General features: G+C 42.8%; 1 protein-coding gene across 2 annotated transcripts in view; it reads right to left on the bottom strand.

Annotated features, from left to right (window-relative positions):
• KCNN1 (potassium calcium-activated channel subfamily N member 1) overlaps positions 1-20,170 on the bottom strand; it is a 742,449-nt gene that overhangs the window by 308,092 nt on the left and 414,187 nt on the right. For both annotated transcript variants that reach the window (XM_069648788.1, XM_069648798.1), the window contains exon 3: positions 7,431-7,526. In XM_069648788.1, coding sequence (XP_069504889.1) covers positions 7,431-7,526 — 96 coding nt within the window. The remainder of the gene's footprint in view (positions 1-7,430; positions 7,527-20,170) is intronic.

The raw sequence follows: 20,170 nt of genomic DNA, 5'->3' as shown, positions 1-20,170 counted from the left end.
TCTGCTTGAGGAACCTCTTCCTCGCTTTGCTCTCAAAAGGGCATCAAATATTCATGACAGACTGGTACATTCAAGCTTTCGGAAGCATTCAGCCAAAACAGGACTTTGGGACTTGAGATCAGTAAAAGGACATGCCTGTGGTATCTGTACCGCTTGCACTTACACCAAGAAGATGAAAGATTTCAGAATTGGAGAGAGAACCTGGGTCCTCCCTCACCTTACTAACTGTAAAATGGAACAAGTTGTTTACTGCATTGAATGCCTATGCGGATTGAGATATGTGGGGCAAACTAGCAGAGCAGTACACATCAGAATATCGGCACATCGTTCCCGTATTAGGTGCAAAACGATCACGGCACCACTGGTGAACCACTACATAGCATTAAAACACACTCCAAATGAAATATTATGGTGGGTCCTAGATATAGTTAAGGGCTCTATTAATACATCAACAAGTCTACTGGAGAAAGAAGCTCATTGGATTTTCCGCATGGAGACTCACACGCGAGGGTTATATGAAGGATTTCTTCCACCTCTGTAATTATACATGAACTCACACATATGTATTCTGGCTTAGAAACATATGTGGCAGTTTTATTTGCATCTGTGTGGTCCCATGCCAGCGACAACTGCATCAGCCTCATATTGTCATCACAGATCTGTATCCATCTGAGGTCCTTCCCTTTCAAAAAACTCTGATGTCTTCTTTTATTTGACTCAGCAGTCTTTTATCCACCCAAGCAATTTTGCTACACACATGATTTATTGTGCCCAAGCTGCTTTTATAGCATTATGTTTCCTTACACATTCATTTTTGCAACTCTACAGATTAAACGCAGCCACCTATTGTTAACTCACACTTGGAGATCATAACATTTTGGACGAGCATGTACTGTACGTGGACTAACATAATTCTTTCAAATTTAAACCATTTCCCGTACTCTGCAACGTGGCGGTGCGATCCTGAATCAGTCCCCTTTTTCTGCTCTTTCACAATTTGTACTGCCGCCTTTCATTAGTTAGCTGCATTATAAAAGTGACACACCAGCCTCGGCTTCTTGGCCTGAGAGATAAACGTGCCAACCATGCAATTTTGACACATACACGATTCTTTGGGGGTCATTACGACCCAGGCGGTAAGTACGCCAACTTTACCACCATGGTGTAAACTACTTACACCATAGTGGATGGCGGATTTACCGCCCCATTCCAAGGTGTGTGGGGCGGTAAATCCCCATTTCCCATTTTACCCTTCCCCATTCCCATTTTTGCCCCATAGGGCATAATGGGAGTGGGGAAGGCGCTAATTACGCCACCGTAAATTACGGTGGCGTATTTAGCACCAAGGCGGTTTAGCGCCATGGATTTTAACGGCTGCTAAAAGCAGCCGTTAAAATCGGAATCAGGCGTTAAGGGTTAACGACGGCGTTAACCCTTAACACCTGAGTTGATTTGTGTCTAAGATGCTTTCACACCATCATGTTTCTCTGCACATCCATTTCTGTCAGCTATACAGGTTAAACGCAGCCTCTTATTGTTATCTTACACTTTGAGATCATAACACTTTTTGGGAACATAATTCCTTTGAATTTAAAATCATTTCCCGAACTCTGCAACGTTGCGGTGCGGTCTGGAATCAGTCCCCTCTTCTGTTCCTTTATAATGTGCACTGCTGCGTTTCATTCGCACGACAGCAGTTAGTTACATTAAGAAAGTGACACACCGGCCTCGACTTCCTTGTTGGAGGGACAGGTGTGCCTAACTTCACCACTCATGAGCGGCCACATCACTCAATTAGGAAAGCACAAGCAGCACACCAGCCTTAGGCTTCATGATGGCTGAAGGGGTGTGCCTCATTTGACCAATCATGATATGCCACGTCAGCGCACAGTGAATACTTTACGAGGCGTTTCTGCTGAGCAAGTTTCCTCGTGACTACACGGCTCAACTTTTTGCCTCGATTCAGAACGGTATGGGTGAGTACCCATCGATTTTCTGCTTTGCTTCTTGCCGCATATAATCAAGATTAGGCTACCCACAGCCATTACTGTGAGGTGGTTATGTTGCAGGCAATGCATGGCTTCCAGATATATTTTGACACTCCAGCCATTTGGTTGCATTATGCATGGCATTCCGGTAGGCTCTTTGTAGCCACCGGTTTTTGATTATTCACAAATTTCACAAATTCGGCAAAATACAGTCCCGTTTCTCCAGCTATAACATTGAGCATTGCAATTGTTTTGATTTTCCACTGCTAGCTGCTGTATGCAGACTCAGCCATCTCGTTTTAACTCTTTTTTAGATGTCTGTCTAGTCCGCCTGCTACACCCAAACATGCCAATTGAAACCTTTTTCATTTTTATTTTTAACAGGTTCCTGTGTCTAAATAATGCTTGGAACCCCACCAGGAATACATTATCACAACGTGCTTTCTACACGTTTATACATCGATCCAATCTAGCTGACCTAAGCAGCGAATCCCAAAGCATATTTCGACAAGTAAGCTTCATTACATTGTCGTATTTATTTATTTATTTATTATTTCTTTATTCCTTGTATAAATTGAGTGACTAATACCAAATCTCTTACCCTTTAGACTGTATTTTACTGAACAATTTCTGGTACTTGATGGCTCGGGCAGCTACACACTTTTTCCTGCTTTACCTGGAGTGTTAGACCCAATTGAACACCAGGTAGGTGGTTCTCCAATACTGTATATTGCTGGAAAACTTAGCCCAATACATGGAAGCAAACAACTTGTCCATAAACAAGCAAAAAACTAAAATCATGATCTTCTCAAAAAACCGCCCGTCGACAAAAATCATCAGGCCCTGGTCGATCCACCAAACAAAAATTGAAGTGGTTTCCCAATTTAAATATCTGTGAGTAATTCTTGATGGCAGCACCCATGACGCTAAAATGCAGGAACATCTCTGGGCAAAAGCAAAATCTTTAACTGCGCAACTAAAAATGGTGGACCGCAAGTATGGCAAATTCTCTTTGATTGCGGCCATTAATTTCTACAAAGGAAAAATGCTTCCGGCACTGACCTACGGTATGGATGCCACACTTTCCATACCTACTTCTTTTTGGCAGAAACTGGAAGGCTTTATCTGGAAATCTGTTCTCGGCCTTCCTAATTCTGTTCCTATTGCGGCCGTAAGAAGAGAGCTGGGCCTCCTATCACTAAGTGCCACGATGAATGCTTTGTCTTTAGCTCCATTTAGAAAGACTCTTGTAACAGACGGTCTCCCTATCTTCAAAATCATCGCCCAAGAGATGGCTTCCTCAGAATGCAAGACTCTTGTGAACTGGGTCAAACGCCAAAAAAATAAACTGCAGGAGATTATGTGCTCCGTGGACGATCTGATCACCAACCCAGTTAGAGTCGCCAAAAAACTGAAGGATCTGGACTGGATAACAACCAACGACCAAGTACAAGCATGCAAGCTGCTGACCCATCTTCTTCCTACGTTCAATAGACTGCACATTCCTCTAGCCTATAGTTCGAAGTTTCCAGACAGAAAACTAAGATCTACCTTCTTAAGAGCACGTTTGGATTTACTCCACACAAGAGAAATGTTGACAATAAGACAACAAACAGCCACAAAAAGCTGCAGGCTATGCAAAGCCTCAGACTCTATTGAGACAGTTCGTCACCTTCTTTTGCATTGTCCCTCCTTAACGAATGAACGCACTGCTTTCCTATCACCATGCTGGCTCGACCCCCGTCTGATAGAAGAAAATACTTGGTGGTGTCGTCTCATTTCAGGGGAGAAAACCCGTTGGGTGATAGCCTCAGCTAAACTGTTGGAAGCAGCGTTTAGTAAAATCAACGTTGAGGGACGTAGCGAAACTTCTTGATGTTTGATGCTCAGCCTTGTAAAAATCATACATTTTGATTATACACAAGTAAATAAAAAAAATAAAAAATACTGTATATGCATAGAGTATCTATTTGAATTACAGTTTCAAAAAGCACAGTGGATTACTTGGTTACCCCACAGATGCAGTGTACAAATGTGTAATTTTACATAACGTAGGCAGACCTGAACAAATTATAGTATTGTACAAGTACGGCAGACCTGAACAAATTATAGTATTGTGCAAGTACATTTATTTATTATTTTGTATTTTATTGTTGTTTTTTATTCACTTTTTTGTTGTGGTGATTTGTTCATGTATTTCACTATTCAGATTATCTATTCATAGGGTATTTTTTGCTCATGTATTGTCCTTCATATTGATTTTCAACCCCAAAAATTCTTTTTCAATATTTTGAATAATTTGTGTGCTTTTTATTTAATAAAACACACTATTTATTTCAACATAAAAAATCATTTTCCCTTTTTCTTCTCTTACTTACCTCATTAGATTATATATTTGGGTTACTCAGGGTAATTAAATAATTTTTGGATATCTTTGATACCTATCATGAATGAATTTTTATAGAAATTAGGTTAAATTGATTTCTTACAGCTTTTGGAATTCTTGTTGTTATAACAGTGTAATGTCCTAGCAGTGGCATTGGCACCAGCTCCTCAAGCAGTGCAACATTTCCGGCACTATAGAGCCCATGACCGTTTAAGGAGAGCTTAAATTGGGAAGGGGCTAGTTAGGACAGAGCAGGGCTCAGAGGGGCTCCTCCTGCTAGCCACAGATGCGCGACCCCCACAGGCAGCCATTTACCCCAGCAGAGATGGTCTTTGCCATGTGGTGAAAGGGCTGCCTGTGGGAGTCTGTGCTCCCGATTAGGAAACACAAGAAGAGGTGGGAGCAGCACGACGAGTGATAGAAATGCACATGCCCCTCCTGCCTGGCTTCCAGTGCTCATCCGTTGAGCAATTTCCAGCTCCCCCGCACCCCCCGCTCCCCCACACACTGCCCATACGTAGGCCCCACTCCCTTGTTAGAGCCCTCCGTGATTCCTCATCCCACTTAAAGCCCTGCATTCAAGTTTACCATGAGCAAGGCTGCCAAAGAGAGAGCTCCTGTACAGCACACTGCCTTGTGACCCTTTCCCGTCCCAAGAGGGAGCCCGGCTGAGCCTCAAGAGCTCATGCCCCATAAGGGCAGCTACAGTACGAGAGTAAAAGATTTCCATAAGACTTAATTAAAGATGCACATTGTTTTAACCCTCAAAGCCTTTAGTTATATCTAAGTGAACACTTTATCATGTCATGTGTAATAATTGTTATTTTATTTATTAGGAACTTGACTGAACGAGTTCTTACTGCATTCTGGATAATAGATGTAGGTGTTCTAGTGTATACTCAAGTAGCTAACATGAGGCTCTTGAGGAATCCCTAGTCATGAAGGCAAGACTGGGCCCACTAGGCAGTGGCGTGTGGGGACACTTGCCTTGCCTGCCAAAGAGGCCGCCTGCACGGGGATAGTCAGGGGGAGTGACTGCTGGGTGCCTGTGTGATGCACTGCTGCCTCTCAGTGGCCCTCACACTGCGACGGTGGCTCAGTGCGGACATGCTAGGAGCACGCCATCCATGCGTTTGAGCTTATTTGATGTAGGAGACTGACGGCCTCTTACTTTATGAGAAGGTCTCAGGCAGAAGGGGCCTGCTTTACTTTTCAGTTGCCAGGCATTTTAAAGTGTCTAGATTGGCGAGCTGGAAAAGCAGGAACTCAAACACGCATGCATTTATTTATTTATATTGGCATTTGTATAGCGCACCAAACCCAGAGGCATCTGGGCGCTTAAGCATATCAAGGTTGGTTACAAGTGATCTCCAGAAGAACTAGTAGCAAGTGTTAAATATCTACATTTTATGGAAGGTGGAACATTAGTGCACACGTTTTTATAGGGCAGAAACATGTTTTGAATATCAAGGAAATGAAGGAACAAAAACAGTGGTTTTAAAGAAATGGAAAACATATAGGTGTAGAAAGATCTCGTTTTTTATTTTGCTTTTGGGTAATTAGCAGAAAGTTTCCCAAGGGCCACCTCTTAACATTGCATTATTAATTTATTACATTTGTATAGCGCACAGACAGCCCTTGGGCATGGAGGCGCTGTTACTTGCAGGGAGCATGGTTGCAGGGGAGGTACAGGTGGGAAAGGCATTTACACGTTGTACATTAATACATTAGGGTACAGATTAGATTTAGAAATACATTACGTGGTTTATCAGGAGATGCAGGTGATTGTGGCATGGATTCCCAACTTGGTTCTGGCTTCATGAGCCCCGGACAAGACAGACAGGCACGAGGCAGAGGGCCGAGGAGATTGGCTGGAGTCAATACTGCAACCAAAGATTCCATGCTGTGTGTATCCATGCACATGAAAAGTAGTGCACTGCCAAAGGAGGCAGACAACATGGAAGTCTGCTTAAAACATGCACCCTGAGGGAGGGGCAGAGCAGGGTGCGCCCTTACAGATGCTTTGAAGCTGCAAGGGCATTTTTTCACTTTCCATATCTCCTTTACAATATCCAGATGTGAGTACCCGGGCATATGATAGCAATTGATGGGAAATGAGTGAATATAGCATTATCTGTCATGCGATGTCGCAGAGCACATTATGTTAGCACCTGAGTATATGAGGCCAATAGCTCCACTGCCGTCATAACATGAGACTGAGCGATTCACTGCCCCAGAATCCTCCCCCGATTACTTGTAGATCCCTTGTTGCCAAATTGCCCGCTCGTCCCCTTTGTTCACTCCCTGCTCCCTGGTGTTGATCCCTCACAATCTGCTGCTCCCTATGACTTGTAAAGCACTACATTGCTTTATGAAGCTAGCTCAGCACTCAATAAATACCATAATAATAATAATAATAATAATAATAATAATAATAATAATAATAATAATAATAATAGTATTTATAAATAATAATAGCCGGCAAATGGATGCTGCATGTGGCTGCCTTAACAAAAGTTTAAACCAGTAGCTTTGTCAGTGTTTGTTTAACAGTCCTGTTACAATCAATGGAATACATTGGCCCTTTGGGGTTTCCCCCAAAATCAGTGTATTAGCCCCTGCCACAATCATTTAAGTGAACCCTGTTAAAGTGTGCAAGGGCATTTCCACAGCTACACTGTCCACCTGAGGAAAAACACCTCAAATTTGACAATAGGCCCAAACTCTCAAAAGGAAGCCTGAATGCTAAGCTTTTGAAATGCTCGATCTGTGTTCGGATTACAATATGCACTCCCCTTATTCGCAAAATAAAGCATGCGCAACATGAAGTAACACATACAGGCCAGCATTATCCATTCCATTCCGGAGGCATGAGTCCAGTCCTGGTTTTGATTTTGCAGTCTCGTATTTGTAGTCCTGGGTTTATAAAAGGGCAATCTGGGACAAGAAGGCCCAGAATACGACGTTAAACCCAGGACTAGACTCTCCCAAATGAAATGGATAACGATGGTACGCATGCACACAGCGCGCTCACTCAGGAAAGGGCTAGCTCTTACCTGGATTTCTCTGGCGTGGTACATGATGACGAGGCCCAGCAGTATAGCGGTGGAAAGACTGATAAGGCATTTTAGTGCAAATGAGTAGGAAGATTCCTGTGGAGAAGAGAGAGACAGGGTTAGTAGGTTACCATAACTCAAGAGCCTTTGAGGTCCATGACATGCTCCGGTATAACATTTTATTGCGATACAACCAAGATGCCAGATATAAAAATAACAGTTTTATCGAAGTCTGGGCTCGCCAACCCACTGAAAAGTAAATTCTGGTCCGGTTTCCAGTACATATGAAAATAACTGGGATTACAATTGATTGCATGCATACTTTTTAAATATTTTTCATTTTGGATAACCAGAAAATCTGACTGGATTTTGCTTTTCAATGGATTGGCTAATTGGAGTTGGAGATCTCATATGGGGGCCATTCTGCCTGTTAGATAACAGTGTGTGTGGCAGGATACACTGCGCTGTTTCTTCCTGTGTTGTATCCATACAGAGCAGTGGTAGTCAAACGTTTCTATGGTGAGCCCCCCCACCTCCCCCTTTGAGTAAACATACTGCTGCTGGATGCCCCATGATGCCATATCTGCTATATTTTAGATTATAAGCAGGCACCATGTTCCTTTTTTCAAGAGCCCCCCCATCCCCTGGTGATCCTTCGGGCCCCTCTATGGGGGCCATACCCACAGTTTAAAGACCACTGGTATGGAGGGAGGAGACTTGAACTGCCTATTCCCTGTTGCTCAGGAGAGGACCACGCACTGTTAATGTCTTTGCTGTGTCTGTGTCGGGAGGGACGTTTGCCTAACTGTGTGGTAAGGAGATGCTTGCACTGCCGAGGTCTGTGATTTGCCTGTGTGTTGGGGCATGTGAAAGTGAGCTTGCACTGCTGATTCTTATGTTGTGACTGTGTGGATGCGGGCTGCCTACACGTCTGTGGCTTGTTTTATGACTGGCTGGAAGCTGGCGCTGCTAAGTTTGTGTAGGTAGGGACACTTTCACGGTCATATTTTATGCCATGTCTGTGAGTGAGCCAGATAATCCAGATTCCATACCTCACTTCCTGCCTTAGAACTCTGGCGGGGGGAGCAAGCCAATCAGATGGCTAGGAACGCAGGCTTGAACCGCCGGTGCAAGCCCACAATCCATGCCGCTTGACGGCTGGCTCCCCCACCGCCATCTTCCCACCACCCTCCATCCCCTTTTCTTTATTCCTCCCCCCTACTTACCTTATTTCTGCAGCAGCACCCCTTGCCTCTAGCAGGCCGCCATGGAAAGGAAAGAGGGGCTCCGTACGCAATCCCGCCTTCCCTTTCCATGGCGACCATATAGGAAAATCCTTTTTTTTAGCACCCTGGGTTACCGCTTTGGCAACCGGGGGTGCTAATAGCTTTAATCCCACGTTCCAACGGCTGGTTCAGGGGATAACGGCTCAGAGACCTCGTTATTCACACTCACTACACTCGGACCAATAACCTGGACAGCCGGGCCGTTATCCCCCGTTCCAGCCATTGGAACGGGGATTAACACCATAATTGTTCTATAATAAAGCCATAGACAACGACAAGAGCACTTGTCATGATTTAACCTCTTAAGTGCTGAGGATGAGTATGTTCGTCCTATTTGCATAGCATAGACATGCATAATAGCCCAGCAGATAAAAGACAGTGCATACCACTCATAAAAATGTATAAGTAGCTGAGCCACGTGTGATAATACTTTTACCAGAGAAAACCACAAGTAGTAACGCCAAAGGGGCAAGGAACAGAACTTAGTCGAAGGGGCAATTCCACCAAAAGATGGCAGGTATTTTGATAAATAAATGACTCAATTTTTCATGTCTGTATATGTGAACATGACTTGCACATCATTGCCAGCTTCCAGCATACCTACCAAGCACATTGTTACCAGTTTACAAGAAACCCAGATATCAAGCTATCTCATTTGCACTTTTTTTGCCATTTGCTAGTGGGTCCAGATGGAACATACCGACATATTTCAAATTTACCCACATTGGCAAACCATTTCTAAACAACATTATTCCAATGTTGTAGATCATTTCCAGTTTCCGTTATGCCCCACATCTATGATATTGACTTTAGCCATCAGTGCACAGCCTTAACTGGGCTCTCACAACAGGTTTTACCTTTTGTTGCCGGAAAAAAGGGCAGGCCGGGAGACTGCAACCTGAATGGATGAAGTAGACTCTTTCTCCAGGCTAGTCTATGCATATGGTCTGGAGGCTGCTCGGGTTGGGCTGAATGAAGTGCCAAATCCAGCTGGCCCCAATTAGCCTGCCAGCAGACATCTCTGGGAGGGGCTCCCGACAGCACGCCTCTCGGGGAATGTCTTTACATTGACCCATTCTGCACTGCTCTTACTCAATCTCTGAACGTGCTGTAAATCCGTCTATTGCAAAGTGCAAAGACATGGTCAATTTCACTGTTGTCTTGGTTCTCTTCCCGTGATTTCACGCCTGCTGGAACAAGGCACCAAGACTCAATCTTCAGACTACTTCAGTATACATTTCTACTTAATTTGTATTTATTTTTTGTTTGTGAATATAGTTTTACACAATATGATTAACGATAATAAATTAATTACAATTAATATATATAAATTATTCTGAACAGTCATATAATATTTAAAACAATAAAACAGTCCATAAATGACACCCGTTAAACCCATTTTGCACATGACTTGACATGTCATGAGATCATTTATATCATGAGATGTCATGATCTGCCATATTATGCTATATAGCGATATACATTTCATGATATTATGTAATAAGTTAGAAGATGTCATGTTATGTTACATTATCTACGTGGAGGTGTTATGCTTTTATATGTAATATCTTGATATGCCATGTCATGTTATGGTATATGTCTTGTCTTGTCATGACACGTCTTGTTATGTGGGATTTGTAAAGCATGCCTCAGTCATGTGCATGAGGTTTTGGGGGTGCAATGACATATCATGATATAGCTTGACATTAGATATGCCAGGTCATGAAATTCCATGTTACAATATATCATTCCATGTCATATTTATATCATAGAGGCCACACCATTATATGTTTCATGATACATATGCAATTATATATGTTATGTCAATATATGTCATATGTAATCATAGTGTGTAATTTCATGATGCAGGTCATATTTGTATTGTATGCCATTCTATGTAATGTCATAAAATGTGGCATATTATCTCATGTCTTGGGATATCATGATGCAGTTTCAGGATACAGATCATATCACAACAAATGTCATGATATGTCATATGTGTCATGATGGATAATGGCTTGTCATGATATATACAAAAAAACAAGAGGGGTCCTGGGAGTCCCTATGCCGGGCATTAGTCCCAGTTATGAGAGCCTTCCCCAGAGTCTTTAGCTCGCTATCTTTCACAGAGGAGAAATACCCCAAACATATCAGTCATTGTCCTGCCCTAGGGCAGTCCAGTGCCGGAATGTTAAGCAATTCTGCTCTGAGTACCAACAGAACCCCAGACACGTGTTTCGGTCTTGTTGGACCTCATAAGTAGGGTTTAGGTCTGTGTCTCTCTAAGAATAGTGAGCAAGGGGTCCACATCTGGATTCCCCTAGTAACTGAGGGTGAGGCCCACATTTACTTAAATATGCAAAAAACAAGGGGGGTTCCTCGGAGTCCCTCTAGGACATTAGTCCCAAAACTTAGCCACAGTCTTTTTGTTGGACCTCATCAGTAGAGTGGAGCTGTACCTCTTACATATGTCATGATATATGAAATGTCATGATATGTCATCGAATGATTAATGATTAATGGCATGATCAACATCATTTCATAATTTATGTCATGATATATCTTATGGTATATGCAATATGTAAGATCATATGCCATAACCTGTAGCTTCTAATGAATATTTAGGTTATAATGAAATGTATCATGAGGTATGCCATAATATGTCATAACATAATGTAGATTTTGATATATTTTGCATGCCATCTCAAAATGACATTCGAGTTGCCATTAGATTAGAAGCTGTAGTACTCAATCCACTTCATATGACATCATGCCTTTCCACATCTTTGACTGGATGGCTAAAAATAGTTCATGCTTAAATTCCTCCAAAACAGAGATAATCTACCTCCTGCTGCTCCTCCGACTCACCTAGCCTTCTACCCTGTTTGCCCCTCCCATTCAACTAGCCTAATGTCATGGCTGCCGCTGCCATTCAACTATTCTGCTACCCTGGCTGCCCCTCCCATACTTGTTCCGTTCGCCAGCAATCCTGGAATCACCTTAACCCACAGGTCCATGGACCAACAGAAATCCTACTTTCAGCTGCACATCGTCCGACTACTGAACATGTTGCACAAAATGGGGGTTACAAGAGCCTTGTTGCTCTTCCGCTTGGAATAATGTAACAGTCTTTACCTGGGTCCCTTGTAATATATAACCTAAGGCTGCTAGATTGATTCTGGGATTAGGGCCAGGCATCACATCACCCCAGCTTTCATACCACATAACTGGCATACACCCAGATGCCAGGAGTGTAATTTCACCAAAATGCCAGGGGTAGCGGAAGTGACATCACATGACCATTAACCTCTGATGACATCATAGGAAGTGATGTCATTTGACCCCACCCCGAAGTGACATCATGGCAAGCGATGAAACATGACCTTTCACCCCTTAACAAAATAGAAAGTGGCATCACATAGCATTGTTCCTAAGTACAGTACGAAAAATATGGTTATGGTATCACCATAGTGTGACATAGATTTCATACAAGAGTGGATCACCATATGTATCATTAATATCAGTGTGTATAGGCCCATATTACCAAATTACTGTGAATGCAAGCAGACGTGCAAGGCCAAATGATAATTATGCGTTATTATATAGCACTTACGCTTAAGCGCTTTATATAGAACAAATATACATACAATATCAGAAAAGCGCTTTATATAGAACAGATATACATAAAATACCACCGAAGCTGTGTTGGTACTCATTTATCAACCTCAGAAGGATTAAAGGCTGAGTTGAGGAGTTTAAGAACAGACTAAATCAGTGACTCACCCTCTAAAGTGTGCCTGAAATAAACCTTTAATGAGTCTAGCAATTATTGTATAGAATTCCAGAAAGACACATTATTTGTTATTCATATTCTTTCTTATTTAGGGTCACTGCTCAAAGTGTTACACTTGTGAAACCCCCTGATTTTTGTAATCCTGAACAAGAAAACAAGAAAGCCAGCCACTCCAGAAACAAATAGCCACATAGTGCTGGCCACAGCCCAGGAGTTTACACCTAAAGATAAAAATATTTTTTTAAATTTATTTCTTTAGGGGTAGCAATGGAGAACACAGGGGTAGCAAGGGAGACATCAGGGGTCGCAGTTGCAACCCCCTGGAGACTCCTACATGACATATCTGCCAGAGGGATTGACAGGGTAGGGTCTGAAATGGCAATGCCCGCCCAAATTCTATAAATCGCCACTCAGCAGCACTGCTTGGGCATTTAAATATGTTAATGTCACTCTGGTGAGCGCAACTATTTTAGCTTTAGGCCCCACCTGTTAGACAATCCTGGCTACACCTCTGCGCACAACGGGTACTCAGATTATCTCAAACATTCTCTGCATCATCCACTAAGCATACTGGGGCAATGGTTCAGGGTAAACTATCTAAAAATCATCATAGATATACCATTCTATGTCACTTGCCATTGGACCGGGCAGGAAAAATACATGTGGGGTCCAAGTTTGAACACTGATGGAGTGATCATATGACATGAACTAACATTTACTCTCAGAGTAGAAGAACAGCTATTGTTCAGGAAAAGTCGTTGACCCCAGACCCTTGCCTTCTTATTCTCACACTTGTTATCTCCCAGCGAGGATGAACTAGTCTGAATCCTATTCTCTGGTAACGGCTGTATGGCTTGCATCTACTACTTGCAGGGCTTTAAGTGGGCCGGGGCCTGGCGGTGCCGGGCCCCGGCAGTCTCCAAAAAGTGGGACTGAGCCGGGGCCTTGCCGGGGCCCCCGTCCCACTGCACGCAACATTGGCGGGATGCATTATCCCGTCGCGGCGGCAGCCGCGACAGGAGATGCGCCTGCCATGAAGTCAGGCGATCTGACAGAAGTGGCAGCCAACCACAGCAATGCTGTGCCTGGCTGCCACTTCTGTAAATCATAGTAACTGCCTCTGGTTACCTCTCGCGCGAGGGGTCACCACAGGCAGTTACTGTCCCTTTGTTTCCCCAGGTCGCCGAGGCGTCTTTAACCCTCGGCGAACCTGGGGATTCTTGACATTTTTTGAGGTTTATGAAAGATGGCTTGAAAAGTACACAATTCAAGCCATCTTTTATAAAGCTTTGCCGACGGACAATTTTGTCCGTAGTCAAAGCTTTATAAAAGATGGCTTGAATTGTGTACTTTCAAAGCCATCTTTTATAAAACCGAAATGTTTAAAAAAAAAAAATGGCCTGAAAACTAGGCAAACCGTAAGGTATGCACACATACATATATATGCATGTTATATATCTGTGTGCGTACCTATTTAGAAAAGATGGCTTGCAAAGTACACAAACCATAGTAAGGTACGCACACAGATATATAACATGCATATATATATGTGTGCATACCTTACGATTTGCGTACGTTTTAGGCCACGCCCCCACAAGCCACGCCCCCTATTGAGGCCCCCCCCTCGATTTCTTACCCCACTTAAAGCCCTGACTACTTGTTCCTTCAAAGCATCACATTGCACTTGATAATTTGCTTTTATGTATTTGTTCCCCCTTTTCCCTCCCTTGCAGTTGACACTACTTCTATGTGCTCACACTTCTCCTGTCCCCTTCTCTAGCAATTAACAGATCTGGAATGTTTCAATGCTGAGATGATGAGAACCGCTCTCTCTTCCCTTGTTCACGACCCTTACCCTTCCTTACTGTTTCCTCTTGGATCACTAGTGACTGTTTTGGTGTGTGCCTTGTAAAACACCATTATATTTATAAACGTATGTTGTGTGTCAGGACATTGCAAGTCATGATATGCTATGTCATGATGTCGCTTGTCATTCCATGGCATGGCATGCACGTCCCAGGAAACGCCCAGTTTGATATTCCCAGTAAGCTTCACATTACAAGCATGGTCCAAGTTTGACATTCCCATCAAGCTCGAGTAACATTCCTAGTAAGCCCCCATTTTGACATTCCAAGTAAGCATGATGTTCCCAGTATGCTTCTATTTTGGCATTCTCAGCAAACTTGACAATCCAAGTAAGCTTGACAATTCCCAGTTTGACATTCCTACTAAGCTCCCAGTTTGACATTCTCATCAAGCTTAACATTTCCAGTAATATCCTGTTTTGAAATTCAGAGTATGCTCCCAGTTTGACATTCCCTACATTATTGTCATTCCCAGCCAGCTTGAGAATTCCCACCAAGCTCTGCCTTTCATATTACCAGCACGCTTAGCATTTCCAGTCTGCTCTCATTTTGACATAAACTTTAGGATGGAACATTGGAAGCACCACGTCTCAGAATATTTTGAAACAAAGTGCATTGCACGTCTTCTGCCTCTTATATGCAAAAGTTTTGTTTCACTAGAAAGTACTTCCAACTGTCCACTGTAGTCTCCATCCCTGTAAGTAAAAGCTTTTCAAACTGTGTGCCGCAATACATTACTGAGTCAGTTGCAGTGTGCAGGGGTGTCACACAAAATGCATACAAATGGTGGAAGGAAAGCACAGAGCTCCCTTTCTCGTGCTTGCTACCCTCTGCTCCTCCCCTGCAACTTCCTAAAGCAGCTAATGTTAAAGCTAACGTTAAAGCAATGCTAAGGCTTATCTGCTTTAACATCATGCGCTGTCTTGACATAGGACACACGTGATTGTCGGTGTTGGACCGATACAGAGAAATATAAATGCTTAAAACAGTCCTGTTATTTTCATTTTTAGTTCATGCTAATGCCTAAAAATAAATTTGCATAGATGTATTAATTAAATTGCAGTTTAATTACCTCTAAAATGGATACTAGAGTTGCAAACCATTGGATATGAATTAAGAAAACCATTGGACAAAGTGGCTGAAATGGTCAAATACATTAATAGTAGACCTCTTCAAGCACGATTATTTTCTCATATTCGTGAAGAAATGAGGGCAATGTTTAAAAAGCTTCTACTGCACACAGAAGTTAGTTGGCTCTCAAGAGGTTGAGGGCTTTGTCAGGTATACGAATTGAGGGGAATGAAGCTTAAACATTTTCACAAAAATCATCAAAATTAATTCTGTAATCTAATTCAAAACAAACTTTGTTAGACAAAATTGGGATGAAGTGGATGAAGACTTCCGGCAGATGCATTGGTATCAGAAAGAAAAGATCCTGGGAAACATCTCGCTCATCCAGGTGATACTGCTGGAGATGGGAACAGCACATCTGTAGACACTTCATCAAAAGCCTCCTCTCTGAACCTCTCTAGCATTTCTGATGACTCTTTGAATGAAGTGCTCGAGTGCTGCAGGTGTTTCAAGACTCTGGCTATTGGTAGCAGCACCTTTAATGGGTGGAGGTAGATTTTGAACAACCAGCTCCAGTGTAGAGGAAAGACCACATATAAGCCAAAAAAGGTTGCAGCCCAGTATGGGGCACAATATCTAGAAGGTGTTATGTTGCATTTTGAGACATTGCTAGCAGCATATATCCCTAATGTAGACTTGGTTAAAGTTCTCCCAAGGCATGGATGAGATCAGAGGTACAGGCGAGCCTGCAAGAGAAAACCGTAGGACACATGATGGCCACACATCACTGTGACACCATGGAAGATGGCATAAAACATCCTGATGTTGAGGATGAAAGAAAGCAGGTGGCAAAAAATATCCTCACCCGGCAGGTCGAGGAAATGATTGCTAGCAGGAGTAGTCCAGCGAAGAGAAGGCGGAAACGCTGACATCTTCCAGTGAAGATAAAGACAAAAGAGCACTCAAGATATGAAATACCAAGGAGAATAAGGAGGAGAATGGGGATGACTTTGACCCAGGCACTCTCATTCATCCCTGGTCCTCCGAATGGGAGCCGACAATGAAAATAGCAGCGTACCTGATGAAGAGATTGGAAACACCACTAGCCAAAGAAACCAGAATCAAACTACGGACTGAGTGTCCTGGACCACATCTGCCAGAAGGAATTGCTGAAACAACAGAAATAGACAAAGGAATGCCAACCTGAATGGGCAAATATACGTAACACATCAAGAAAAGGCCTGATGGATTTTGGAAATCATGGAAAGATCAAATATTGGATGTGTTGGGACCAATTACAAATTTACTCCACCTGGCTGATAAAACGAAAGAGAAAAAAGGGAGCATAGACCCTACAGTTCTGACGAGATGATCCCCGAAAGCCAAACACCTACTGCATAATGGCAATAGTAGAATCACAACAGAAAGGAAAATGTCCATCCTACTAAAAATTGATCTGAAACTGAGCGAGCTAGCAACATTGGAGGCAGCAGCAGACAAGGGTAAATTATTTGGTGACTCGTTCATCAATGAAAACCATAAAAGAAAACATTCATTTTTATTCATTCTTTCTGACTTTGCCCGTCCCCTGTTTGAGAAACAGCAGTTTGGTGAAAAATAAACATGTGTTATGTCTTCTGTTTTGTTTGATTTTTATATAAATCCCTAGCTTAAAAATATTCCACTACATATCCTGTTAACATATTTCAACATCTGAATAATATAAGCAAGGAGGATACGTCTAAGTTTCTGAATACCTGCACCGCCCTACATAAGACTCACTCTTCACTGAAAAGAGTATTTGCCTTCAAGTTTTTGCCAGAACTGGCAGAGGTAGAGGCTGCTCAGCCAGTGACAGAGGCAATCAAAGGCCCTACATAGGAAACAGTTGACGCCAAGAGGGCAGCATGCAACGTACCGGTTACTTCAGTTCCACCTTTCCACTCTTTGCCTTGGATCCACTGTGGTTGTTTCTGTCAAGTATTAGTGATGCCACCACAGGCCATAGCCTTCACAAGTACCCACTATATATTCCAAAACACTACCAAAGTTAGATTGCCCATGGCATACTATATTCCATTGTTAAACCATATTCGCATACTACCGTCTGTTTACGAACATTGGCCTAAGCACATTCACATTGTACATAAAACCGTGTGTAAAAATGCCCAGAATAGAATTGACTAAATCTGCCATTTTAGAAACGTCCGCCATTTTGATTCTAACCCCTGCTTTATGTCCTGAAATGGTTAACTGTGTTTTCAGCTGCCACTGAGTAGAGTGAACTTTCAGCATATGTCTACATTAAGGCTGCTGAGAGCAGAATGTTTGTTCAGTGAAAAGAGACCTTGTAATCAAGATGAACTGCCCTTCAAAGTGTTATCTGTATCGACAAGCCTCATCTTCATTCAAACAATGGAGCACAATGCAAAGCAACTAAAGCCGTGTGCTTTGGAAGAAACCCTTTGTGCTCATCTCTTGGAACTAGACTTACCCTAAAGCTCAAGAACAAGGAAGAGTCTGCATGGCCAAGAAAAGCAAAGTTTGTCATCATTGTATTTCGTGTGTAAAGGATTGTGTCTTAAAACTGGAAACAACAATGCTGTATTTGCTATGTGAACTGGGCATGAACTCTTGCAACTGTGTAACTTGAAGAGGGGCTGGACAACGTATTCGGGCTTGGGGAAGAAAGTATAATTACTGTGAGCTTTGTAATGTCCAGTACTCTCTCCCCTCATGGTGTCTGCTGGTACACACTCCAAGGCGCTTGAGAGCCAGATACCTATCGGCTTTTATAATTATGTCTGTACAGAATAAAAGTTATACTTATAACTTTGACTTCCTGACTGGCAGATTTCATATTTGATGGTATTAAGCCTCGATATTCCTAAATGATCTATCACCATAACAGCTTGCATTGAACATTGTCACTTTCTTGGAGAATTTGAGAAACACTTTCTCAGACATTACAGGAAACCTGCTCAGCACAGAGAAGATAACACAATGAAAGAAAGTTATGAAGATGTGCATGGGTATGCTAAATATTCACCTTTATACTATGGATCAACCAATTCGCCCAGAAAACTGTCACTGAGAGCTGGCAGTATTTCGTTGTCAAGTAGCAATGGAGTAAGAAGGACATTAAAGAAGTTCAGTGGGTTTCCTATTGTAAGTTATTTTGGATTAAAGCTTCCATTAAACCATCCCAAACTTTTGCAACCTCTATTTTATTCAGCACTTCATCCGGTTCCATTCCAGCAATCTAGAGGAGCCCTATAGGAAGGCTAATTTCTATCAAAATGTACAAACCCAAGGCCTATACTCGGCGCACAGGTATCTGCTGTAGAAAAGCATGTCTGCGTCACTCTCTTCCACTTCTATTGCTTCCTCTATTTCCAGCCACTTCCACCCAACTTTCACCCATCCTACTGTTAGGATATAAACCCTTTATACCCTACTTCCTGTTAGGCTGTTTAGTCAGCCGCCTGTATGAATGATGAGTGCTTGATGTATGAGGTCATGAATGGAATGTTTGGGTATGACTGAGTGGAATGCTCTTTGCTGAGATTCCACCCCGGGCAGTTGACAATGATGTAGCCTGGGTGGTGGGAACCGGTGGGCGTCCTTGGATCTTGTAACTGAGTTAAGTAATCTCCTGATGTCATCTGATGAAATCAACTTGAAGATCTCCTGGCATCCAGTGTATCCTTTCAACCTGTTGATCCCACTTAAGGTCACAACATATTTTGGCGACTTGGGGGAGTGAGTTACATGGGTATATACATACATATGTAACAGGTAGTCCTTAAAATACTGTTTTGGGGTACACAGACTGTAGTATGTCAGCAAATTAAGAGTACTGCTTTCATGTTATACTTTTTTATTCAGACAATGTGTCAAACTCTGCAATTCCCTAATGAGATCCATTTTAAGAGTTCAAAAGCAAATACAATGGGCCTCATTACAAGTTTGCCGGTCCAGAATCAAGGGTGCCAGTAAGCTCACTTTCACCCTTGTTTCCGGACCGGCAAACTACTTGTTTGTCTGCCGTGGACACTGCACGTGACAGGTCTGACCCTGCCGGGCACAGCAGGCACGGTAGCCAGATAGTTCACCGAAGCACCGTTAACAACAGTGCCGGGGGTTCCAAGTCCCCACTCTCATCAGAGGTACAGGCAAGCCTGCAAGAGAAAAAGGGGGAAAAAAGAAAGACTGTAAGGCACATGATGGTCACACACCTCCGTGAAGGTGGCAAGAAAAACACACTGAGGTTAAGGATGAAAGAAAGCAGGTGGCAGAAAATATCCTCACCCAGCTCCTATGGAAATGGGGGCTTACAATTTACCGGTGCCTGACTTCCCAGGCTGCCAAATGTGTGATCACCCGGTATACCGGGAAGTCAGGTGCCAGTAAAATGTCTACGAGTCCGGCGGCAACCCACCGGTAGCACCATCAAGGTTACCGCCGGACTCATAATGAGGCCCAATATGTCTCTGAGCACTTTCCTCTGATGCTCTAATAAAAGCCTTCTGCTCGCTACCAAAAATCGCACACCACAAATCATACATCCTGTTAATCTTACCACATGGCCATCCTCAAACCAAAACAAATGAACTGAGCCAATGCTTCTTAAAATATTTCCCAATTCTTCCACATCACTGTTTGATATTAAGTCAAAATCAATTCTTCCTCTGCAATCCTCTGAAAAGGATTCAGGAAATGAGA

The sequence above is a fragment of the Ambystoma mexicanum genome, chromosome 1p (assembly GCF_040938575.1).
Source record: "Ambystoma mexicanum isolate Mex_15411 chromosome 1p, UKY_AmexF1_1, whole genome shotgun sequence".
In the NCBI taxonomy this organism is placed as follows: Eukaryota; Metazoa; Chordata; class Amphibia; order Caudata; family Ambystomatidae; genus Ambystoma; species Ambystoma mexicanum.
Note: the sequence above shows the minus strand (reverse complement) of the source record. Positions and strands in the feature narration are given on the sequence as shown.